This window comes from Chroicocephalus ridibundus, chromosome 8, assembly GCF_963924245.1.
Source record: "Chroicocephalus ridibundus chromosome 8, bChrRid1.1, whole genome shotgun sequence".
Lineage (NCBI taxonomy): Eukaryota > Metazoa > Chordata > Aves > Charadriiformes > Laridae > Chroicocephalus > Chroicocephalus ridibundus.
In genome coordinates, this window is record NC_086291.1 from 40340095 (window position 1) to 40366064 (window position 25970).

The window sequence follows — 25970 nt, forward strand, 5'->3', positions numbered from 1 at the left end:
GAGACCAGCCCTCAATAGGAGCGGGGGAGTTTATGTGTAACCGGGGAGTTCATGTGGAACGGGGGTCCGGGGGGGAAGGGGGTTTGGGGGGTGTCCGGTAGCGGCGGGGCGGGGTCCCGGAGCGGCGGGGAAGGTTCAGAAGGCCGGGTTGCCGAAGCCGAAGCGCTGCTGGGCGGCGTGGATCTCCCGCAGCAAGGAGTCGTTCCGCAGGCCCAGCTGCAGGGGAGAGCCGGGGCGGGGGGGGTCAGGCAAGGCCAAGGGCACACACACACCCTCCACACGCACCCCCCGACACACGCCCCCCCACACACCACCCCCGCCGGGTGGGGGCTGCCACCCACCGACCCCCCGAGGAACAGAAACGGGCCTTTCCTCACTCCGCCGGTACTGGCACGGAGCTGGGGGGCAACGGGAGGGCAGGAGATGAGCGCAAGGGCTCAAAAAGGGCAGATTTTCATAGAATCATAGAATAGTTTGGGTTGGAAAGGGACCTTAAAGCCCACCCAGTGCCACCCCCTGCCCTGGGCAGGGACACCTCCCACCACACCACGTTGCTCCAAGCCCCCTCCAACCTGCCCTTGAACACCTCCAGGGATGGGGCAGCCACAGCTTCTCTGGGCAACCTGGGACAGGGGCTCACCACCCTCATGGTGAAAAATTGCTCCCTGAGATCTAACCTGAAGCTCCCCTTTCCCAGTGTGAAGCCCTTACCCACGTCACGCCTTCACACGTCCTATGCCTGCTATGCCCCATCGTCCAATTAAACTTGCAGGTTAAAAGGGAAAGTGCTTGGCGCTGTGTGCCCTGCTGCCCACCCCGCAGCGGCGCGGGGACACCTACCTTGAGGGTGTACTTGTAGCACTGCTCTGCCTCCCGCTGCCGTCCTCCCTGGGGAAAAGGGAGGAGAGCAGGCGGTGAGGAAACTATCCCGCGGGAAAGGCGCAGGTTCCTGATGAAATAACACATTATAGGGAAGCTCGGCACAAAGGACGTGCCCCAGGCGACGACGGGCAGCGAGGAAGGGCACTGCTGTTGCCATCCAAGCACAGTCCCCAAACTTTTTACCACTGAGATCTACAAAATGTTCTTCAGGCTCAAAAAACCAGATGCCGATAAAACTCCGGCTGGCGGTGGGAGTGGCTGGCTGGGCACTCACTTGCAGGCAGATGAGGGCGAGATATCCCCACACTTCAGCATTAGTGTTATTTAGGGTGTTGGCTTCGGTGAGAGCATCCTCTGCATCCACCATTTCCTCCAGCTTGAGAGAGAGACAGAGAGAGAGAAGGCAAGGTGTGAACAAGAGGCAAACAGCAGGCAGGAAGGGCTGCAGAACCAAACAGGTGTCTGCTCCAACAGCCGAAGAAATCGGTGCAAGAAAAGCGTCTGGCAGAGTTTCCCTGATAGGGATGCAGGGAAAGGATTTAGGGCCCAGACAACCAGTTACCCTCCGTGCCAGCCTCCAGCTCTCCAGTCTGGAGCACAGACCTTTCCCTGCTGACTCAAACCCTGTGGGAGCACACAGCGCATTTACAAATCAGCCCCCGGCTGTAAGGAAAGCAGCAGGAATGCCTTCACCTCCATCTAGGGGAACCGAGTGGTCCAGATCCATAGGGAAACGTGACTCCTGATCCCTATTCCGTCTGCGCGGTGTCTCCCAGGAGGCTCACAGGCCACCACTCGCCTCCCTGACTCCAGTCCGCAGCCTCCCGGGAGGTGTACGTTTGGCCAAGGGGGAAAGAGAAGTTCAAGTTCCTTCCCCGTTTGCATCCCTCAGCCAAACTCCCTTGGAGGAACCTGGCGAGGTGTACCTCTGGGAGGTACTGCGCTGCTGGTGGCCGGGTGTCCTTGGCAGCCCTTCAGAGGCGCTGGATTCCTTTGGGCAGGGAAAGCACCGAGATTCCTCTCCGCTAACATTCTGCTCAATTCCTTCACGGTGACATGCAGGTCACGTGCAGGCAGGTACTCGGAGCAAAGCCCAGGCCCAGATTATGGGCTTGCCGTGACATCCTGGGGTAGGAGTTGCTGGCAGCAGGATGAGGGGGGGCCAGATTGCTGCTCCCAGAGCAGCTGCTGAGGGTGACAGTCTTCTGACGTCTCCCGTACGAGCAGCCCAGGGTGCCACGCTGGGACTGCAATGGCAGCTCGGCCAGGAGCACCGGTTTCACAGGCAGCTAAGCTTTACTTTATGATGGGATCATGCAAAAGCAGACCCTGTGCCCCCTGCCACAGAGCCAATTAAAGCGCGGACAACTTGAAGGTAATTGCACTTACCCTGTAGCAGGCGATTCCCACCCCCAGCCAGGTGAGGCAGGAGGCAGAGTTCTTGCAGGCGAGCAGGTAGGTCTCCTTGGCCCGGCCAAACTGCCAGGAGAGAGACGGTCAGGATTCTCTCTGCATCAAACACATCACTGCAAATAGTCCCCCCCACATCTCGGCGATTTGCCAAACACCCCATCTGCAGTGGGGCTCAGACATCCACCGTCCCCACTGTTGCTGGGGGGGCTGAGAGCCTGCCCGCTGCCCCAGACACGGTGCTGGCAGGTACTAATACAGTCATGGAATCACAGAATGGTTTGGGTTGGAAGGGACCTTAAAGCCCACCCAGTGCCACCCCCTGCCCTGGGCAGGGACACCTCCCACCAGCCCAGGTTGCCCCAAGCCCCGTCCAACCTGCCCTTGAACCCCTCCAGGGATGGGGCAGCCACAGCTTCTCTGGGCAACCTGGGCCAGGGGCTCACCACCCTCAGAATGAAAAATTTCTGTCTGATCTCTCATCTACATTTCCCCTCTTCCAGTTTGAAGCCATTCCCCCTTGTCCCTTGGCTGCCCTCCCTGATCCAGAGTCCCTCCCCAGCTTTCCTGGAGCCCCTTTAGGGACTGGAAGGGGCTCCAAGGTCTCCCCGGAGCCTTCTCTTCTCCAGGCTGAACCCCCCCAGCTCTCTCAGCCTGTCCTCACAGCAGAGGGGCTCCAGCCCTCCCAGCATCTCCGGGGCCTCCTCTGGCCCTGCTCCAACAGCTCCGTGTCCTTCTGTTGTCGATGCCCCCAGAGCTGGAGGCAGCACTGCAGGGGGGCAAGTGGGTGGGTTATGTAGAAGTCCCCCTCATTGCCAGGACGATGGGGGACATTGTAGCAGCACATTGCACAAAGGAACATGCTCCAAGGAGTTGAGCACTCCACGGTTTTGCTGTGTTGTGAGATCTTGGCTATAGCTACCAATAATGGCATCCTGTGCCTGGGGTCTGGAATCTACTACTTAGTAGTAGTAAATTTCCCTTCCCCCACTCCTGCTGGCTCCTCACCTCTTTCTCTTCCAAGTAGATGGAGCCCAGGCGCAGGTAGACAAAGTGCACATCCGCAGCATCCTCCACAAAACTGATGGTTCGCTCGTAGCACTCCTTTGCCTCTCCAAAGTCCCTCTTCAGGTAGCACAGGTGCCCTTTCTGAGCCCAGACATTTGGATTCTGTGCAGAGAAAGCCAGGAGTGAGATGTGGCTGGGAGATGGGAGGGACAGAGACCTGGGAGAGGGGCAGAGACCCCTGTAACCAGCAGGAACGGAGAGCTGACCGGTGTTTGATTATAGCAGGACAGATTTTACGTACAGAGTTATTATCAAGTCAGTGGGCTGCCTGCGTAACATCACAGAACTGGGAGCCCCCTCCAGCCTTTCCTTGCCCGGTGTCCTGGCCCGTGCAAGGCTCCTCAGGTATCGTGAGTACTGGGAGACGTCAGCTTCACAGCCCTCTCTGCCTTCCATTCAACCTGACTCTCCAAAGCCGCCTTCCCCCTCTCTCTCTGCTGAATAGCAGCCTTGTTTCTCATGAAACACAGCCTGACTCACCAACAGAGGGAAAGAGGATCAGGATATACATGTTCAAAGGGAAAAGAAAGGCAGACGCTGCGGAGAGAAGAGCCCTCGCTTAGAAATGCCGCTTGTCTGTGCAGGAGATGACAGAAGGCAAGTAATAAGCGGGGTAATGAAGAGGGCAGTGCTGCAGCCACAGTCTGGTGTGGTTCATCAGCTATGATGATCCTCCCCTGCAGAAATTGCTGCAGACTAGCATTAGAATTGCTCAAGTGGAAATGAAGCATGGGCTCTAGGTTCCCACGCAGCGAAAACACAGGCGTTCGGCCAGCGTCCTGCTTCGGGCCACCGTGCTGCACCCCGGGAACACAGAGAGAATTACCACGGGGTCGATCCTAACGGCCTCACGGAGACATTCTTGGCATTTGGAGAAGTCTTCCTTCAGCAAGCAAGTCCGGGCCAGCGCCAGGTAGTACGCACAGGAGGGACCTCCCTGAAAGCTCAGCAGCTCGTGGGCAAGCGCCATGTGGACAAACTGGGGAGGAAGAGCACACCGGCACGGTGAGGAGAGCAGACAAACCACAGGCACCCCAAAAAGACAGGGCAGGAGGACTGACTCGCACCTAATTCACTCCCATGAACAGCAAACGGGCAGGAGACCTTTCTTCCCCCCCTCCTTTGAATATTTACCTCCATTACTTCTGGTTCTGTTTTGCTCTAAGCAGCTCTTTCTGCCATGTAAAATGAAGGCAGACAGCATAATGTGGCAGACAGAGAGATCCCACAGAGACAACGGTGTGGAACAGGGACACGCCACAGGTGATACAAAAATTACTCTGACATAGAGAAACGTCTGAAAGGAGTGCTGGCGTCTTGGACAACAATAACGCATCTCATCTCCGAATGTACAGAGAAGAGCACATCTGCACCATGTCTGACCCGGCTGTTCCCCTGGGGCAGCCCGAGAACGCTCGCCTGCCTGAGAAGACAGTGTCCCCAACCCACGTTTTGGTCTCAGTACTCTGCCTGGCCACAGTTTTGCATTTCTGGGCAGCGGTGGTTTCACTCCCTCTTGCACATGGCAGCTGGGGTAGCCACAGCTTGTTCTCTGAGACCAAGAAGGCAGCTGGCTGGAACTTGCCACCAACTCTTTGGTAATAACCCAGAGAATGAGACCAAACCTCCCTTCCCACTCCTTCCCTCCGTGCTCAGCTGACCTGGATGGCATTGAATTTCATCAGGAATTCCACTGTCTTCATGAAGATTGTGCAGGGAAGTCGGCTGAGTCCTGAAACAGGGGATGGTGCTGCAAGAAAACGTATCTCCATCGGGCCCAACACCAAAACTGTGCTTTTAATTTCTGAAGCAAGAGCAGGGGCTGAGACCCTGCTGGGAACAAAGAGACCCCAGCCACACAGTGTAAAACCCGGGAGGTGGCAGAGGCAGCTGAAGCAGAGATCAACTCAGCATTTCTTTCTGAAGGGCTTATGTTTTTGTAGAGATGCGAAAAGAAACCATGCTCTTGACCCACTGATCTTCCAGTCCAAATTCAGAGGATGAAAAGGTAGGAATTTAGGAATTAAGTTTGTCAGAGTTAACTACCGGGAGGACCCCAAAGCAACCCAGGGGCCTGGAGCACCCAGCTCTGCCATCTCTTTGCCACCCCTTGGAGAGTGGAGCTGTAGAGAAGGCAGATCACACGACACAGGACCAGAGGAGATCCCTAGGGAAGTTTAGGAGCTGACATCTCAGGAGGGAAACATCCGAGCAGCCGATGAAGGCCGCTGGGTGCAGTGACATATAGGGAGAGAGCTGCATTCACCTGCTGGCTGTCCATCCCGAGATGTGCTGCTCTGACCATTGGGATGAACCTGCTTTGCTGAAGATTCCCCAGCTAGGGAGAGAGAACAAGCCTCGATGTCCAGCCTTGGCATCAGGACGGCCACGGCTCAGTGCTCCCAAGTCACTCCCCTCCCCACCGATCGCATGAGGCCATCTCCCAGCACTGGGCTCTCCCTTCCACGCCAGGTCCCCATCCCCTAACCTTTCGGGGCTGACGCCGGTGCAGTAGCACCTTCCTTGAGTGCCGCGAAGGCCAGGGCAGGCTCCACCGCCTCTGGCACCCTTTCAGCTGAGCCACCTGGAATGAAACCCCCAACAGCCATTAGGTGCAAACAAAGGGCTTGCCATAAACCGCCCAGTTTGGAGCATGTTCTGCAGAAATGCAGTAGAGAGAAAAATATAAAAGATCTACCAGATTTTCAGAGCTGGGAAGAAATTTCTTTGCAGGAGGAGTTACCTAGGTCTGGGGTTTTGAGAACAAGAATGCCATGTGAAGATAGAAACAGGTATAAATGAAGAAATTCTTTACTGTGAGGGTGGGGAGACACTGGAACAAGTTGCCCAGAGAAGCTGTGGACGCCTGGAAGTGTTCAAGGCCAGGTTGGACGGGACTTGGAGCAACCTGGTCTGGGGGAGGTGTCCCTGCCCAGGGTAGGGCGGTTGGAACTAGGTGATCTTCAAGGTCCCTTCCAACCCAAACCATTCTGTGATTTTATGATCTATGAATATCCCTTCCCTTATAATCAGAAGGGGCAAAAAAAGGCACATGACACTAAGCCTGCAAGCCTGAGGCACTTCGCACAGGGTGGTGATAACGTTAAAAATAAAGCCAGCCGACATTTCCCGCAGCCTGGCCAAATATTTGGGACTCGGGACAGAAAGTCTTGGCTCAGGGTGAGCCTAGACACAAGTTAGGCTCCAAAGGAAGCCTTTGGTTCAGGGTCGCCACCGAGCAGCTGTTTTGCCCTTTGAATTGGTGCGGCAGTGCTTTCCAAGCTGCGTCGGGAAGTCACAGCAACAGCTTTCATGAAAATTAAACCTGGATGACCCTAATGTATGACTGTTACAGGGGCAGCTATGCCCTCCCAAAGCCTCAAAAAGCACGCTCGCTTCCTCCAGCCGCCCTGGCTGCTGCCCGCACATCGCTATGTCAGTGGCACTGGGCTGGGGCAGAAAAATAAATGCCAAGATAAGTCCCTCTGCCAGGCTGCGGATAAAACAAAGCATTGGCTGTGCTGCTTTCAGAAGGATTCATCGTTTAAAGCAGCACACTTGCTGCTGTTGTCTCTTGCCGCTGGTGAGTCTATTCTAACATCTTCTTCCTTTACCCTTTGTATTTCTCCTCTTAGAAATACTTAGGAATTTCTCCTCTCCTTCCGCTGTTCACCATCTCCCACACTGGTCCAAGCCCCCTCTTCGCTGGTGCTAGGGCACCGGCATTTTGCCCAGCGTTACCTGGGCCTGGGCTGGGAGACCTCACAGACGTGGCAGAAATTTGCTTTTTCCCTCCTTCTCCCTCCTTGGCAAGCTGGGCTTTCAGTAGTTTCTTAGCCTCACGGAAGGCCATTTCTGCCTGAATATTATTATTCTGCAGCTCATAAAATAAACCTATGGGAGACAGAAAGAGCAGCATGAGCAGACACCTGTCCCTTAGCAAAATCCTCGCCTTAGCCCTCAGATTAGAGCAGGGAGAAGAGGAACAGAGGCAGAAGCAATGCTGGGCTCTACAGGAACGCCTTGAGCACACAGGCTGGCGTGCTTTTGTACCTGAAAGCGTCCAGGCTACAATGCTGGATGGCTCCAAGCAGCAGGCGCTCTCAAAGAAAATCTCTGCCTCTGCGTAGTGCTGCAGCATGACAGCCACAACTCCACAGAGCAGCAAGCTGGGGACAGGGTGGGACAGGTTAGCCTTGCAGGACACCCCCCCACCCTCCCACCCACCGGGATCACGCAGCACCTTTGGATGTGATGGGGGTCCAGAGAAAGAGCCTGCCGGAAGCAATCCTGGGCTTTGGTTGTTTCCTCGAGCAGGAGGCGGAACGCCCCATAGTCCAGCCAGTGCTGGATGTTGCGCTGGTCCTGATCTAACCTCTAGACAAAAGAGGTCACCGTTGGAATAAGGACTGCTGCATTCACGCTCAGCACACACAATGGACTGGGGAGACAACTCTGGAACGACCACGGCTTTCCTCTGGCCACCCCAGCCCAGTTTAGCAACAATCAGACCCTTGTCTGTCATGTGCTAGGGTTTCCCTTTAGTGGGGTATGCTGGGCTTCCTCACCTAACACATGTCCTCCAGCTTCAGCTGACCTCCTCCTAGCCTCCTGTTAGAAGGCCTGGTGTCCCCAGTACTGACCCAGCATGTTTTTTGGACCAGCTCATCCCATTTCCCCTGGCCTTGAGGCTGAAATCCTCAGTGACCCAGCCAGGCTCTGTCTCACATCCTCCAGAGAGCAGCATCTCCCTAGAAAATCCTTCATACATTCAGCCTGAGTATCCCGGTCATGTTCACCTCCTTCCTCCATACAGAACAGTCAGGGATGGCTGAGCTGTCAGCAACGTGGGCCCCACGCCGCTGGCTGCTAGCCCAGACACACGGGAGATGGGCAGGAAAGAACAGAGGCTCCTTTACCTTCTGGTGGTAGACAGATGCCAGCTCATAGTCCTTGTTGACTTCAGCTTCACGAGCAAAGAGCCAGAGCTGCTCCTCGGTCATGCGCAACACAGGGACAGGGGGAGCAGCTTCCTCGAACAGTAGCTGGTAGGGAGCAAGACGGAGCGTTAGCCCTGGGGAGGGTAAGAACTGTTCACGTGATCCCAGTACAGCAGCAGACCCCCATCCGGCACTGCACCAAGTACAGCCTGGTACAGCTGGGGCTGGACAGGTTGGACAAGCAAGCTGTCCCAGCTCCTCTTTTTGGTGGGACACATTCCTCTCATTCCCAGGTACTTCTATGACAAGTGAAAACATCCCCTAGATCAAGACCATATCAAAATTCCTCTAGGGTGTCACTTACTGGTGACCCCAGCTCATGCTGGAAGGTCTGTGCTCTGCCCAGGTGAGTGGCAGGTGGCACAGACCCAGTCACCCTCGCCACAGACCAGCTACAGCAGCTTTTACTAGTGGAATCTCACACATATTCCACCACTGGGATTTCGTAGCAGTGGGATATAGATGCACCAGATCCTGCCTCTGAGTGTGGCTCAGGGTCCACATGTGATAATTGCAGCAAATGAAAGCACAAGTCTGCTTCTGTCTGGAAGGCAAAAGTCCCCCTGCCTTCACTAGAAGCAGTGTCGAGCCCTGAAGCCACAGTAAAGCCGTGTCCCAAGTCACCCATCCCAGGGGACCAGACACATGTCAGGGTTTCTCCCTACCTGGTTCAGGGCAACGTGCATCTGGTCCATGAGGTACACATAGAGCTCACTGAGAAATGCCTGGAACTCCTCCTGGGTCTCAAACGCCGTGGTCTTCTGGTATTTCTCCCTCACAATCTTCACGACCGCATACTGTGGAGACATGCAACAGTTGGACAAGGCAGGTCAGGTCCACCGTGCGCTCCCCACCACCCCCGTAATCATACAGAGCCACAACACACTGATCATGCCTGAAGCTCCAACTTAGTTCCGAGGAAGAAATCCAGCCCGGCACTGATAAAAGCAAAAAAGCATGCAGGGGTGAATTCCTTTCCCACCTCCCAGCCCTGGCTCTCCCTGACACACCGGTGCCCCTTTAGGGACAACATGTGGGAAGGCTGGTGTCCTTTTGGCACAAGAGGGTGCCTCTGAGCAGAGCGTGGTCAAGGCTGACCAGCTGGGAGAGAGGAAGCCATCTTTCTGCCAGCACCAACTCCAAGTGAGGAAGAGCAGTCAACTTTGCCTTCCTCAGGCTATGAGCACGGTGCAAATGGATGTGACAGCTTTGGAGTCTCCCCTCTTCAACAGGAACGGCTCTCCCGGTGATCAAAGCAGCCTGGTGCCTGCTCTGTTAGAGGGAAAGTCTGTCCTTCCCCATTCCCACGACAACAACCCCGAGCGGCAGGAAGGGATTCTGGAGCAACACATCACCCTAAGTTACCGGCACGGAGCAGCAGTTCCTCACTGAGAAACTGCCAGGACAAAACCAGCAGGGAAGGGAAAAGCAAAATGGACTCTTTACCTTTAGCTGTTCCTTAAAAGCAAAATATTTCCCAGACTTATTGAGCTCAAAGTTGAGCTGACGCTTCTGTTCCTCCAGGGTTTGGGGGTCTGTCGGTCCCCCGTCAGGCAGCTGCTTCCCAAAGAGCTCACGGCACTCACTTAGGATGGAAACGGCAATGCTCGTGACACGGTTGTGATAATCTTCCACCGCCTAGGAAATAAATAAATAATCAAACTTCACAAGTCACTTAAGCCATCAACCTTGAAACGTATTTTATTTGCCAGAGCCCACGCCTCCCATAAACTCCACCTGACTCAAGTCTCAATTAGTCTGTCATGCATCCTTTCCTGTCCGTGCCTGAGGGCTGCGAAAATCTCTACATGTAAATACAAAAGAGCTCCTTCATAATTAGATATTGCTCCTGCCATATTTTTCAATCAGAACCCAGTATTTCAGTCATCATCATCTCTTCTATAGCAGTATAACTGCCCATAAGTAAAATATATCTCCTTTGCGGGGAGCTTTTTGAACCCATGGGCCAGCCCTCTTGAGCAGACTGCAATCTCCATAATTGCGGTGGCAGAAGCTTCCACGTGCTGCGATAATCAAAATGTATCACTCTGTGCACTCTGGACAGGCCAGCACAAATCAATTCTGCGGCAGCACTGGGGTCAGTTATTGAAGCGCTGTTTCTTCCCCCACTGTTGCTTTGAATTTGCCATTGCCCGGGGGCCATCCGAGGACATTCTCCTTTGACAGCTGCGCTGTACCCACAGAAGACAAGCCAGCGCTCCCAGATCATTTTCTGAGGACACCAAAATCCTCAAAAATTTGGGGTGACCTGAGAGTGCCTGAGGCTGAGTCACGTTTGTCTGGGTCTGGCGAAGCACGTGGGCTGGTCTGAGCCAAGAAACTCTTGGGACTGCCCAGGGTAAACATAAGGTTCTGGTAGCCTCTTTCCCCAGCATCACATTTCCTTCTGAACACCCCCCCACTGCTGCCTTCCCTGCCTTCGCTGCATCTCTCCCCTTCATACAGGCTGCGAACGCGAGCGATGCAGCCCAGGAACGACTTCCCAAGGCATGCTATTATGAAGATAACACACCCCGAAGGGTTTTTTTTCTCTGCATTTCCTCTTCAAACCTCATCTACATGTTGCTGCGGGGCTCAGACTGAGAATGGAGATCCTCCTGCATGAAAGGGATGAGGGCAGGATGAGGTGGCAGGGTGGTGGCAAGGCCACAGGCTCTTGCACGTACCTTCTTGGCTCCATCAGTCCGAGGAGGCAGCGGAGGGCGAGGCGGAATCATCTGCTCGACCCTGTCAATGAGAGGACAGAAGAGATCAGCCAGACACTCCGCTGGCAGCGTTGGCTTGTCTTGGGCGCAGGCAGCCTGAAGCGTGAGGGCTCCAGCTTGTCATCGTGTCCCCAAGACACCTCAGAGGGACCTGGGGGGGGAGGCTGAAGTCTCAGACCAGAATGAACTCTCAACCAGGCACCCACATTCAGAGTTTGTAGCTCATCATAATGTCTTAGAGAGAACTAGCTGCTGCCTCGCTCCCTGCTGATGATTACACTCCATGGGGATTAGAGAAGATTTATTCAGTTGTTATTTTCACAGGGTTTGACTGACCCATCACACAAAAACTACCGCAGAAGCTCAGCCCAGCGGGTAGGCTTAGCATTTGTTATTGCTAGCCATCAGAAAACACTCTCCTAGAGAAGCAGATCTTCTTATCAAGCTGCTATTCCTTTAACTCACAGCCTCCTGCGTCAGCCAGTTCTTACAGAACAGCTGTGAGAAAGGTACCAACCTGAGGACAGCTCTGAAGAATTGTGTCACTGTAAGCCCCGGCCCACCCGATCCATCGGTTCCCTACATCGCACGGTGCGGCTGCGGCACCTCATCCCCTGACTCCTAGACACCACACCATCCCTGTTTGCACCACTACTAGAGTTACAATGACCACTCAAATATTGATCAAAATATGATTACCATATTTTTTACTAAGATTTTATTAAAATCTGTGGTGTCAAAACAGCCTAATTATGTAATTAGGAAAATTTTTCACACTGAAAGGGTTATAAAACATTGCAACAGGCTGCCCAGGGAAGTCGTGGAGTCACCATCCCTGGAGGTATTTAAAAGACGGGTAGACGTGGTGCTTAGAGATAGAATTTAGTGCTGGTTTTTGTCAGTGTTGGGTTGATGGGTGGACTCGATGATCTGAAAGGTCCCTCCCAACCAAGGCGATTCTATGATTCCATGATTTCTTGCTTGCTGGTTCCAAAACACTGTTGGTCCTTAGAACACAACCCAGCCCACAAAGCAAAGGTGTCACATCCCCCTGTTGGCTCCTACAACAAGCAAAGCAAATTGCTCATTCCTCGCCAAATTTAAACCCCTCCTATAACTGTTCTGCCAGCTTACAGAGCTCCTGACCCTCTCGCACTCTCTGCTGTCTGGTCTAGTGCCGTAGCACCGAGAGATCCCCTCGTTTTGCAGAGACCTGTCACCACTCCTTGGGAAGCCACAAAGCCCGAACAACTGGGTGCTGCAGCGCCCGCGCTCACAGTCCCACCCTCGCCCAGCCTCAGAACAGCACCCGTCAGCGACGTCCCACCTCCGCCCGTGGTCCAGATGAAAACCAAACTGCTTCACTTGCAGATGGGAAAAAGAAAAGCAACAACAACCTGGGGAAAGCGAGCGAGCGCGCAAGCGAGGAGGGCCGAGCGGAGGCTGGCAGAGGATTTTGGATGGAGCCCAAGAAAGGGAGCTGTGGTTTGCTACCGAGATATGCAGTTAAACATCCTTCCAGAAAAAGAACCTCACTGTTGAGCTTGTCTGCCAGGACACATCAGCTGGAGTCCGCCTCCCCCTAACAAGCCAGGCCCCTTCCCACAACTCAGGAGCGCTGATTTTTAAGGCCTGACATCTGCAGCTGCACAAGGCAGGCGAATGAGGAGGAACTACACGTAATTCACACAAGTTGCAGTAGGAATGGTATAAAAAGGGCCAGAAGGTCTGTTCTACCAGGGGTTCACCTTCCTCAACCTGTTCATCCTAGAAGCCAGCAGGCCGCACCGAAGACGATACACGTACTTTCCCTTCAAAGAATGGCTGCTGCTCATATTTCTCTGAGAGAGACATACCGCCTGCACTTGTTATACTTCCCTCATTTGCTGCATTTTCTCTTTTTTATTCAATAAATTATACACGCTAGGCCCTTCCCGGATGTAACACACCAGGGCTACCACCAGACAGGAGGCAACTGCCTCAAACCAAGCAGACGATGAAGCAGCAGAGGTGAGAGAGCAGCTCTACAGCGTAACCATGTGAAAACTAATGTAGGTGCCAAGAAATGGGTAGAAGATTGCGAGAAAACTTCTGAAAAGAAAAAAAAAACAAACAAAAGACAGAATGCTATGTGAAGTTACAGCAGCGCTCCCCAGGGCAGTCTCTGCTGGTGGCCAGTCCTGACCAAGCAGCCGAACATCACATGCAGGAGGCAAGCACGCGGGGATTAATGGGGAACAAAGCCCCAACGGCGATGCAGACAGTATTGTGCTGCTCTGCTGTCTCTCTTTTGGAGAGGAACGGCAGGGAGATGCCAGCTCAGATGAACGCAAGTGTTTTCCCAACACACCAGATGCCATCTTTTAAGCAGTCTGGCCAAATCCTCCCCCTGATTCCAGTGGGTTTTGGCTCAGGCCCTCAGCAGGTCCTTACAGAACGCTCCAAGGGGGTGGCTCACTGTTTCTATCCTGCAGAAATGAGTTGTCAGCCCCAGAGTTACAGCACGTCTTTACGCACCGTCTGGTGAGGTCCTCTCGCAATCGCCTCGGTACCAAGGCTTTGTCCAGCTTTATCTCCATCATCAGGAACGTTCCTGCTTCAACGTATGGCTGTGAAGATAGAATCATGGAATTGTTAGGGTTGGAAGGGACCTTAAAGATCATCTAGTTCCAACGCCCCTGCCATGGGCAGGGACACCTCCCACTATATCAGGTTGCTCAGAGCCCTGTCCAGCCTGGCCTTAAAAACTTCCAGGGATGGGGCTTCCACCACCTCTCTGGGCAACCTGTTCCAGTGTCTCACCACCCTCATGGTGAAGAACTTCTTCCTAATGTCCAGTCTGAATGGTCCCATCTCTAGTTTTAATCCATTCCCTCTAGTCCTACCATTACCTGACATCCTAAAAAGTCCCTCCCCAGCTTTCTTGTAGGCCCCCTTAAGATACTCATAGGCCACTATAAGGTCTCCACGGAGCCTTCTTTTCTCCAGACTGAACAGCCCCAACTCTCTCAATCTGCCCCCATAGGACAGATCGATCATCCTCTGATCATCCTCGTGGCCCTTCTCTGGACACGTTCCAGCACATCCATATCTCTCTTGTAGTAGGGGCTCCAGAACTGGACTCAGTACTCCAGGTGGGGTCTCACGAGAGTGGAGTAGAGGGGGAGAATCACCTCCCTCGACCTGCTGGCCACGCTTCTCCTGATGCAGCCCAGGGTATGGTTGGCTTTCTGGGCTGCTAGGGCACACTGACGGCTCTTGTTGAGAAACATTGCTCTCTCAATATCGTGCTGTCTAGAGCCATTACTGGCGTGATGGAAGACTGAGCACATAGCTACAGATCTTCAGCAAATCCTCTTCAAACAGCAGACATACAGCTTGTTTTATAACCTGCCCTCAGAATGATTTGCAGCAGCAAGATTCAGCTCAAGAAACCAGTCTAAGAAAAAGGAGAAAGCCCAGATAATCAATCTGCTTGCAGAATGAATATGCGTTCTAGATGTTTTGAGGAAGAAGCCAAACTACGAAGGAAGCCTCCTAAATACATGTCTAATTATTTACAGAGACTTTCTAGCCCAGTGCTAAACTGGCCTCCAGCTGGATGGCACTGGAAGAACTCCAGGACAGCATCTGCGTAAAACGTCCCTTGTCCAACTCACTCTTAAAGAATTTAATTGCGTGAAAGGTGCGAGACAGCGGTGCAGTGATGGTCTAACAGTCTTTTCTTCTCTTTGGAGATACATAATTACCTGTTCCTCAAGGCTGAGATTTGTGATATTTTCAGCTTCCAGAGAGGCGTCTGACAACCGGATTTTGGGCACACTGGACATCTATTGAAGAAAAAGAAAAGGTGTCTCTTGTTTCAGGTTCAATAAACCTCACACCTTTGCAGATTCAGGATGTACATTTGTAAATTTGTTCAGGCAACATGTACGAAAATGTCAAGATAATGAGTACCTCTCAGTTGGCTCAGGCAACACAGCATCAGTCCCTGGTTTCTGCATGCCCCAACTACTTCTTGTGTGGAAATGGAGCAACCACATTGCAATATGCCTCTCTAGACCTTACCCTTCTGTTGGAGTCCTTATCTTTGGTGATTTTCTCTTTATCTTCCTTCTGAGTCTTGCTGGGAAAAGCTTTGGAAAGGGATGTACTGATTCCTGGGGTCCATGGCCCTTCCTTAGTCAGATGGAGCTGCGTCCTGAGATCCTGGAAAACACTGTGCTGACATTTAGTCTGAAAAAAAGAGGGAACAGAGGGACTCAAGAGACAGACTAGGCTTCCCCACCCCTTCCCCTTAGGCTCTTGCATTGTGGAACACATTGTCAGGGTCCTAAATGCATTCAGGAGCTATGGAACCCTGTCCTCCCCTCCGAGGAGTTTAGCTGCTGGTGCTCAAGGCCAGCTCTGATACCCTACAGCTGTGAAGGCTCAGGTTAAACTATGAAATGAGGTGCTGGAGAAAGCCTCAGTGGGGTCTCCCTATCCTCTAGAGAGCTGAATTTTCACTGAGGTGCTGGCTCTTGAGTCTTGCCTGAGCTACGTCGTCGATAGGCTGGAGACCAGCCCCATATAGCCCCAATCCTGACCCACTGACTTGAATTTCCAGCTTGATCCTGGACGTGCCTCATGGCTATGGACTTGCCTGCTGGCTACCCTCACCAGGTCTGCTCTGCAATTTTTTGGGTGCCCCCGCTAGCCCTGCGGTGAATCTCAGCTCCCGGCTCGCCTTCTGGTGTGGAGCAGCTTCCCTGCCACACGTCAGTGAATTGCAAGGAACAGGTTTTTCCAATTGTCTGTTTACGCACTGCCTGACCATCGTTCCCTCCCAGCCATCCCTGTTATATGGGCCAGTAAGAACTGAGGGGATGCTAGTGAGAGGATGGAGCAGCTGTACCGAGACCGTCTAGACCAAGGCCAAGGAGCAACCCAAAGCATCCACAAAACCAGAAAATAAGAACAACAGAGAGTGCACGTGTCACTCGTGACAGATAAATGCTCCAGGACAAGGAGTACCGTGCAGCCAAGAGGCTGTTATTCATGATGGTGAAGCAGAGACCAGCAAACAGCCATGCGCCAAAAGGCAAACAGCCTTTGCAAAGGCCAGCAGGAGCACGGAGGCAGGGAGAAGGGCTGTAATTCACCCAGCTCCTGCGGCCTGGCCGGCAGCACTACGGGGAATGTGGGCAGGAAAACCAGGCTGCGAATGTACCCTCCTGAAACAAGCTCAGGTCTGTTCCGGGAGGACTGTGGGAAAATGGAGATGTAACTGTCACTCTTAGTAACAGAGCAGGGAGAAACACAAAGACAAATAAACCTCCACGAGCTACAGTTGAAAGAGCTCCAGTGACAGCTTTTTTGGTTGTTGCCTGGGGTAACGCCATCCTTTTAGAGCCACTGTTTGCTCTTCCCAGCAACGCAGTTCATTTGCCCGTGTTCCAGACTAGGGAGAGAAGAGCGTTCTTACAGCTCTCCCTGCTCAGCTGCTGGCAGAGAAAGGAGCAGAGTGAGATTCAGAGCCTCTCTCAGCCCCCAAACCTGCTCACGCGTGCCCAGAAGTTCACTGCCTTTGAGAAATCTGCACCTAAAAGCTTGTCTCCTTATTTTTCTCCATCGCCAGAAGGGCAGTGAAGTTTCAGAGCCAGCCTTCGAGTACCACGCTGCCCATGCTGCCCGCTCCCAAGCCTACGCTGCGCAAGCACAGCTGCGGAGCTGGAGCGGAGCCTGGCTGCCTGGTCTGCTCTTACCTTCTCAAACACCTTGTTGTCTTGGTAGGTAAAGACACGAAAAGCACCTCGGATCTGCTTCACGCCGGGGCACAGCAAAGGCTCCATGTTGATATACGCCACGCCATGGAAGAAAATCTGCTTGTCCTCATCTCCCTGGAAACACAGAGCAAGGGACAGAGATACTGAACGGACTGTTATTCTCTGCAAGGAAACAGGGTCACCGATCCCGTTAAGGAGAGGCCACACAGCAAACTGATGCACCTGATGAGCCAGTGGCTCTCTGGCACTGGCACACAGCCGAGACGACCTGGGCGAAAACACTGTAGTCATTCAATATGTAGAATATCAATTTTATCCCAGTCCCTGCAGAGCACTTTTCTCTCTAGTGCCCACACTGTGCTGTTCCTCAGGATGGTCTTTTCGAGGTAGAGCTGCAAAATTACCGACCATGTGGGCAGAAATCCAAGGGACCCTTATCAGAGCTGTGCATCTCCGGTTTGACAGAAATCAGATAGCTAAGGAGGTCTGGGAGTCTAGGCTAGCAGCAGAGCAGTGAGATTAAGGGAGAAGGATCTCCATCAGAGCTGTAAAATCCTGGCACCCGTGAGTGCTGAAAGGGTTTTATCCCAACTTACATGACTTTGCCCCGGAACAGACTAGGAGCGCTCACACAACCAGCTACCAGGAACAGAGCCATTAGCTAAGGGGCTGTTTCTTTGTTAACCACCCCCAGTTTATGTGCTAAAGCATAACTTATTTACATACCAAGAAAGAAGGCACGAATTCCTTCAAGATGCTCCAAAACCCCATTGGCCAAAGATAAGCTCAGTGAATTACCTCAATTCTCAAAAAGCACCATCTCCCCGACGCCTTTGCACTGAGCTACCACAGACTGTCAGCAAGAGCGCTGTCTGTATTTTATATATAAAAAAAAAATATTATCCTTTGTCTATTTAACAGCTCTCTAAGGCTGATTAATCCCTTTACAAAGCCTCTAACTCTCTGACTCGCTTTGGCTGGTTCAAGGCTGGTTTTGGTATTACAAAGGCATTGAAAGGAAAATGCTCGATAACGCAATGCCGCTCCACAAGCCAGAACAACACATCCCTCCCCGCTTTTACCTTGTCAGCTTCGCTAGTTTTCCCTTTGCTGGCTGGGGCCACAGTCATCCTGCAGACCTCCACGGGCCAGTACTGGCACTGCGTAATGCGCTTCTGCAGGCTGAATACAAAGGAGGGCACTGAGAAGACGCAGAGGAGCCACACCACCCTCCTTTCTGCCCCAGCAGCCCCAAAGCATCCCCCACTCTTGGATTTGCTTCGGCCCAGTCCCACAGCAACCACCCTCAGGCCACTGGAACACGCGTGCTTTGGGGCAAACTTGGTACATTTTCTTCTCCATCCACCACTGGGGGCATTTATGGCACAACCAGCTAGAAAACAATTGCGAGAGCGACACGCTAGGTTTTCTCTCTCCCCTGGTTACTTCAGCAATGAAGCAAATAAGAAGGAACATGATTAACTTCGGTATAAGCCCTGAATTGCACAGAGCAAGCGGACCCTGAGCTCCCATTCAATGTGCCTGGTAACTCTGAAACCAGCAGGCAGGCTGTGTAGGGGGAAAAAAAAATTAAAAATCAAACCAGATAGAAGGGAGTGTTTCCAGACACGAGGAGTAATTTGGCTGTGAAACTCTCAGCCATGATGCAGCTGAGGCCAAGAATGTGAAGTGAAAGGATTTTAATGTATTGGGAATTCAGCTAAACTTAATTAGCAGCTCAGGGGAGAGCTGTGTGGGCCACCCTACTCCATCTCCGCTCTCCATAACTCTGCTGTCCCTTCCTTCAAACCTCGGAGGGAACAGTCACCAGCTCCAGTTGCTGGCAGCGTGAGTGAGCATTTCCAGCCTGGAGACAGCAGCTACGGCCAGTTCTTCTTCTCCCACCATAGCAGAACTAAGCTGCTGCCAGCAATTAAAGGTGATTAGCTGCTCCCTTGCTCATGTGAACACCTTTAGCCAACAGCCAGCCATAGAAGCCATGGTTTGATCATGTAAGAGGTCTGAGAGCATCTGCCTGAGACAGGTAACTCAGCTGAGTGCATTCTAGGGTGGTTTCTCCTCACCGCTCCGTGCTGGAAGGGGGGTTCTCAGGTCCCTTACGTGACTACTGCAGCAGGATCCAGGTAACAGCGCTTTTCCATGTCCCATACAATTCTCTTCATGCTTTCTGCTTGGATCCTAAACTCCCTGTCCTGTGAGAAACAGCGTGCGGTCAGAGCCAGGACAGCAACCTCTACAGCCTGCATCATCCCCAGATCACCTCCCCAGAATGTCCCCTGGGAGGGAACGTGAGTCAGAGCGAGAGGTGCCCAACTCACTGTACCCAAGCCACCTTTGCAGCGTCAGTTAGCAGCCCGCCCTGCAGACACCAGAGCCCATAAATGTTAAGAGCCTGGCTCACAAGGAGATAATACAACTCCCAGCCCAGCAGCTCACAAGTGGGCAGCTTACTGGTGACCAGACCCGCCACATGCACCCTACAGGACTCTGCTGTGGTGATTTAGTACATCCGCTGCCCCAGGGGAACCATCTCTAGGGCTGGACACTGTACAGAGGACCGACCATCCCCCTTCCTCCCGTAACGAGTCTCTGCAAGTCTTTCTCAGTCCCTTCAGTGAGACCTGCTGGTTCTCTTCCAGCCATGGCACCACCAGTCCTTCCTCACCTCTCTTTTGTTGAGCTCTCCATCCTCATCCTCATAGGGACCACCAACAATGAAGGAGTCGGGTATGTTCAGAGCGCCAGGGGCCATGATGTTAGCAAGGGACCATTTTTTGGGCCGGGGGAATGGCTCTTTTTCCCCAGCAAGCTTCAGGATGCCATTCTTGAAGAGCAGGGGGAATTCCTTCTAAAGAGACATGAGAAAGAAAGGACTTGCATTCCCAACATGAGCAGGAGCAAATGCTAGCTGCTCTGAGCTGGGTCTAAGAAAGCAAAGCAGCAGTGCAGGGGCCTGGCTTGGAAAACACACCCCACCGCACGCGTACAAAGAATGGAGAAAAAATAAATAGTCACGTGGAAAAAAACCCTGCCAGTTTCAATCCAAATCTTGCTGAGCAGACCTTGGTTTGTGTTACAGAAACATGTCATGCCACAGAGAGCCTCAGCACTGGCAAGAAAGGCAAAAGCACAGGAGCTGTATACCCCATGGGCCTGGACACTTGCTCCACGGTGCGTGATGAGGGAGAATAATCCACTTTCTAGCAGCCAAAACCCCTCTCACCGGGCCTGGACCAATCCTCACCTCCCCAGCTGCTGGTACTTGCAAGCAAACCATGTAGTTGTGCGGGGGTCCACTGGGAAGAAACGCTTCAGGGACGGAATAAGCTGCCTCCAGCGTGACGCTCAGGAGGTTACCATTTGAGAGCTGCGCGGCAGAAAGCAGGGGCTCTTCCGTGCACACTGTCACTTCAAGGCCACCCTGTGAGACAAGGATAAAGAAGAGCCAGTAACTAGACAATTATAACTCTCCTGCTCTTGAGGGAGAAGCAGGCAGAAACCCGAGGCCAGAATGTATCATGTTATCTTATTCCTCACCCCAGATGTAAAAGAAAATAGACCAGCGCAGGAAAGGAATTTCATGATCAATTTGTCCGAATTCTGATATTTGTTCCTTTAAATCGGAGCCTGCCTGAGGCAGGGCATATGCCCCAAGGGGCTCATGAAACGAGCCAGGGAGAAAGAGTCAGGGGCTCATAAAACAAGCCACGGAGAAAGAACATCAGGGATGGAAAATAACGGTTTTCCCCCGGTGATTCAGAGCGTGCCAAAGCGAGGGCTGCACTTCGAGAGTGCCCCATCTCCGCGCACTGTGTGCAGTCTTTAATTACCTGTCCCAAGCCTGGATGGATGGTGCGCAACGAAAAACCAGCTGGTCCGCATTTATTAACTCTCCTCCCTAATGGATACCCCCTGCCTTGCTTACTCTGTAACACCTCTTAAACACCGAAAAGTTAATGCAATACCCGCTCCTCCAATTCACTCCCAGTGCTAACTGCAGGCAGGCTCAGGAGCAAAATCAGATGCGTTTTCCCAGCCTCATACTTCATTCCCTGCTTTATTCACTGGGTACTTTTCAACCGGCTGAATGAATACGGACCTTGCAGGAAAGGCAGTCGGAGCTTGTACAATAATGGACTGCGAGATATTTTATCCCCAGCAAGGAAGACTGATAAAGTTGGGCAGGTAATCCTGCCTTTGCCTTTTTCTCACTTTTCAGCGCTATGCGTTCCATCTTGAATATTTTTTCCAGAGCAGTTTGGTAGCTGCGCACATTAGCATTTCCTAGCACGACCTCACCTATCATGGGCAACTGGGGACAGACGTCAATGGGAGTAGGAAAGGCCTCCAAGCTTGTAACGTATAGGGCCGTAACATATCCGTGATGAGCCAGGTGGCTGAGTCATGCTCGCCTTCCCATTAAAAAGCAGCAGAGAGCCAAATGAGCGAAGGAACAGTTCCAAATTCCACATACCTTGGCCTCCGGGTGAAGGCTCTCTAATGGAGAAGGAGGCACTGCATACAAAGGAGCCGAGACCTTAAATGAACACTGTCCTGGGAAGAAACAGGAATGAGAACAGCGTAAAGTAAGATCCTCTGTAGAGAAACCATGGCCTAACTCCTAGCGCTGAGCTACTGATGTCACCCCCTCTTCCCCCAGGCCCAGCTTTCTACAGATGCCATGAAATGTATTTTGTCAAAAGGAGGTCAGTTACGGTCAGGGGTCCATAAGCAAAGATCAAAAAGTGCCAGTGAGTAACACGTGGTTACGGCGGCTGTGGAAGTCAATGTTGTACCTTGCAGCAGGGGTAGAAGGTCCACCACAGCTTGGCCAAGAGGCACAGTCTTCTCCTTCTGCTTCTTCTCCTTTTGCAACACTTCTATCACTGTCACTAGAGAGATAAAGAGAGAAGAGCTGGCAGAGTTTCTCAGACAGCTTCAGACCAGCAGTTCAGGCGCTGCAAAGGGGCTGTGTCAGCTCCGACACACGGTCCTACTCCATCTCCCGAGAACAGCCAAGCCAAGGAGCACAGGCCAACATGAAAGAGGATTCCTCCAGCTGGCAGAGATGGGAACAGAAGTACTGAGATCCCCCCCCACCACTGCTGCTCAAGTGCTATTCTACAACACATGACTCCCACGACAGGCAGAGGGTTGCAGCTGACAGCACCCACTTCCATGGAGGGAGATTCAGCGTCAGGTACTTACAGAGCACAGGTTTTTGCGCAACGTCGGCCAAAGAGTTGGGCCCATCAGGGTTGCACTCGAAGCTGGTCATGAAATTATAGTTTGCTGTCCCGCCTGGCAAGACATCAGTCTTGGAGGAGTCTCCCAGGATCGCTCCGTTGTACTCCACACGCACCAAAGTAGCTGACACGTCACCTTTGATAGTTTTCTGTCAAAGAAATAGCACACTAAGCCTGCAGCAACAGGCCCGGGATCAAAGTTGCCTCTGGGAGGCAGCTCAGTTGAGTGCCAGGACAGAGAACACTGGTGGGGCTCTGGCTGTTCCACTACAGGAACCAGGAAGAAGAGCAGAGCATGACCGTGCTGAGACCTCACCCTTCCCTGCCTTTAGGAGGGAAATTCTCTGCTCCACCATGCTGTGATGTCCCAGGGATTATCAAGACCTGCTGCTAGAAGGGGCAGGGGGGATGGAGAGGTCCGGACTTCACCCCAGGAAAGGCAATGAAAGACATATCTAAAGCAAACCCAAAAATATCCCATTGATATTTTTGTGCTTCCAGGAAGCTTGAGACCTTTGTCGGCTCCTAAGAAGGTAGCTCCTGAGCTGCATGCCTGAGCTCACAGGACACTTGTGTATATTGCGTGGCTGCAGAATGCCCAGAAATCAAAGAAGGGCTCCACCAAGCTCTTTGGGGAGCTCTGGAATTTGCTACACCACCTTCACACCATACTTGCTCTCAGCAGAGATGATTTTAAAATGTCTCCGCAGAGGGGATTAAACACAGGTGAGCAGGGATGGTGGGAGCAGAGCACATCGCAGCTGGGACCGGTGTGCCCGGGCAGCCCTGGCCAAGCAGGCAGCACCGGGCACCTCCACAGCAGCGCAAGAAGTGCTGAGACAAGCAGTTACCCAAGAGCTTCCCTGCAGGAGAAATACTTCTCCGTCTAGGGAAGAGCGGCCACCACCCTGAACACGAGGATCGCTGTACCCAAACCCAGCTTTTCTTTAGTCCTGAGCCACAGGGATGCCTAATCTCCACGGGCGTCTCCCTCTCATTGTGCCACTGGAGTAATTAATTCCATATTGGCTCTCACGCAAAAAGAGATTTCATTCACTTGGTTTTAATTTTCAGTCCTTCTGACTCTCTCCTTGAGCACATATTCTATGAACGGCTAAACAGAAGAATCCAATTAACCTTTCTCTGTACCATTAATTATCCTAGACTCCTCTCTCATCCTGCTCTACATCACCTCTAATTAAGCAGATTCCACACTTCTCATAGTTGGAATTTTTTTTTTTTTCATATTGTTCTTATTATTGCACTTTTGTAACCCTCTCGCTGTTTGCCATAGCCTTTTCTAAGATGGAGCAATCAGAACTACAAAGCAATTATCCGGATGCAATCTGTCTACTTGTCTATTATTTGCAGCATTGTTTTCCCTCCTCTTACCTTCTACTTCTAACCTGAGATGCTGTTTGCTGAATCTATCCGTGTGAGAGGCACTCAAATACTACAACATAAAAACCTCAAAAAACAGGCAGGTGCTTTGGGTTTGCTTTTTTTTTTTTTATTGTCTGCTGCGAGAGCAGAAGCAAGGATTTGCATTTTTCTGCTCGCAGCAGAAGCTGAGCTTCTCCTCCGCATTCCCTCCTAAATGCCAGTTCCTCTAGAAGGCTTTAAGGACAGCTGGGTGTATCATGCAGCGCATGGGAATCACAGTAGTCATGGTTTGATCGGAACCAGCTCACATTCTTGCCCTGTAACTGCACTGGAGCCACTGCCTTTTTAAAACTAGAGCCACCCTATTGGTTCCAATATGATTTAAATCCCTGTAGCTGGGATGAAAATCTGACTTTGTATCCAAGGTGAGCTCTTTTTAGAGGTATTTGTCTCACTGATACACATTTTGACTGTGTTTTCCTTAAAAAAGCTGCCATTTACAGACAGAGAAGGCAGAGAGGTACCTTTTAACACAGCATCTCCGATTGCTACTGAGGAGGTGCGTTGCCCAAGCTACGTGGGTCACAAGCCTTTACTCTGTGCGAACAAGCCCTCAGTGGGGAGGAAGAAGCCACAGTGTGGCATTGCTGAACCTCCTTCCTATTGCCTTAATCATCCCACACCTGGTCTCGAATGGGACCACAGCACACAGAATCGCTCTGGCCTCATTTAATAAACCAGCAGAGACGCTTTCAGAAGAACTTTACCAGCTCCTGCGCCGTCACGACTGTGATCTGTACTGGTTTTGCTGGTGTGGGTTGTGACTCGCTGGGAAGCGCTGCAGCAGCGGGCAAGGCAGAGGACTCCTCTCCGGCAGCCAGCTCTGCAGGGACCTCCATGGCTCTGCAGGGAAAAGAATGAGAAAAGAAACATGAAACTGCCGTGTTCCTCTCCCAGAAATGTCTGCAGGACACAGCAGCCGTGGCTGCTAGCATTATAGAATTGTCTAGGTTGGAAGGGACTTTTAAGATCGAGTCTGCACCGCTAAACCCACCACTAACCATGTTCCTCAGCACTACATCTGCCTGGCTTTTAAATACCTCCAGGGATGGCGAGTCCACCACTGCCCTGAGCAGCCTGTTCCAATGCTTGATAACTCTTTCAGGGAAGCAATTTTTCCTAAAATCCATCCTAAACCTCCCTGGCACAATTTGAGGCCATTTCCTCTTGTCCCATGGCCTGTTCCTTGGGAGAAGAGACCAACCCCCCCTGGCTACCCCCTCCTTTCAGGGAGCTGTAGAGAGCGAGAAGGTCTCCCCTCAGCCTCCTCTTCTCCAGGCTGAAGACCCCCAGCTCCCTCAGCCGCTCCTCACAGGACTTGTGCTCCAGACCCCTCACCAGCTCCGTTGCCCTTCTCTGGACACGCTCCAGCCCCTCAGTGTCTTTTTTTGTGGTGAGGGCTCCAAAACTGGACACAGTCTTCAAGGTGGGGCCTCCCCAGTGCCAAGTACTGGGGATGATCAGGGCTTGGCTGTCAAAACGCCATTGAAAGGCTTTGTCAGTGAGGAATCTCTCGTGAGGAGAGACGGAGAGACGGAGAAACGTAATGCAAGCATTATCCAGCTCTGCAAACGTAACCCAGCTTCGCCATGGGCACAGGCAGGGCTCGCTGTGACAGGCTGTCCCCAGCGTGGGGTACAGCCCTGGCCGCTCTCTTCTGCTTCTTGTTTCACTTAAACGAAAACCCACATGGCCCCCCCCACACGCCCAGGGGACGTGGCTCCATCCATTGCCACAGCTTTGCCCGTGGCCCCTCTGCATGAAACCCACTCCTGGGGACATGGCCGGCCCGAGGACGCCCCTGCCACCCCACCGCCCCCCTCAGCTCCAGCCACCCCCGCCAGCCTGTGGGCTACCAGCGTCCTCCCGGGGGCCCTCAGGCGTCGGGGTGCGGCCGGCAGCTCCTCACTGTTGGGGGCGGCCGGCCATTAGCAGCGGCGGGACGCGAACCCACGACCTACCTACCTGCCTGCCTCGTGGGGAGGGGGAGGGGGGAGGGGGGAGCGAAGAGGCCCCGCGTCGCGTAACCGCAGCAACGCGGCAGCTCCCGCGAGACCGCCGAGCCTCGCGAGATCTCAGCTCTATCACGTGCTTTGGGGGCGTGTCCGTGCCTGACGCCACCGCCGCCATGACGGGTGTGGGCAGCCCTTACCAGGCCCCTTCTTGTGGGGCGTCCCGTGGGGCTGGGGGGGGGGTCCCCCCCGAACCCACCCGCCTCAGCTGTGGAGGGGCTGCAGGGCAGGACATGGCGCCCCTGCAGCCTGGTGTGCCCCTGGGGAGCCTGGCTGCTGCCCCTGCCCCACTCTGGGCCCCCAGCCCTTCCTGGCAGAGGCCGCAGTGCCCACCCAGTCGCTCGCCCGCACCCCGCTGAGGGCCCTGAGGTGTGTGGGGGGGGGTCCCCACAAG

General features: G+C 53.0%; 1 protein-coding gene across 2 annotated transcripts; it reads right to left on the reverse strand.

The window, feature by feature from the left end:
• Positions 1–47: 47 nt before the first annotated feature.
• On the reverse strand, positions 48–25546 carry CFAP70 (cilia and flagella associated protein 70). Of its 2 annotated transcripts, XM_063343401.1 has the most exons (29): positions 25530–25546; positions 24272–24407; positions 22084–22270; positions 21672–21767; positions 21350–21429; positions 20120–20296; positions 19541–19723; positions 18976–19067; positions 17937–18036; positions 16834–16968; positions 15155–15322; positions 14836–14916; positions 13604–13695; positions 11048–11108; positions 9807–9998; positions 9026–9157; positions 8280–8405; positions 7604–7737; positions 7414–7529; positions 7102–7254; positions 5849–5944; positions 5627–5698; positions 5022–5110; positions 4187–4339; positions 3301–3462; positions 2272–2361; positions 1157–1258; positions 841–888; positions 48–216 (listed from the first exon to the last, which is right to left on the reverse strand). In XM_063343401.1, exons 2-29 carry the CDS (start codon positions 24401–24403, stop codon positions 136–138), a joined length of 3330 nt encoding a protein of 1109 aa, XP_063199471.1. In that variant the 5' UTR covers positions 24404–24407; positions 25530–25546; the 3' UTR covers positions 48–135. The 2 variants fall into 2 exon arrangements, with proteins under 2 accessions (XP_063199471.1, XP_063199472.1); XM_063343402.1 differs by lacking the exons at positions 22084–22270; positions 24272–24407; positions 25530–25546 and having other exon boundaries at positions 21350–21424; positions 21672–21751.
• Between the last annotated feature and the right edge of the window lie 424 nt (positions 25547–25970).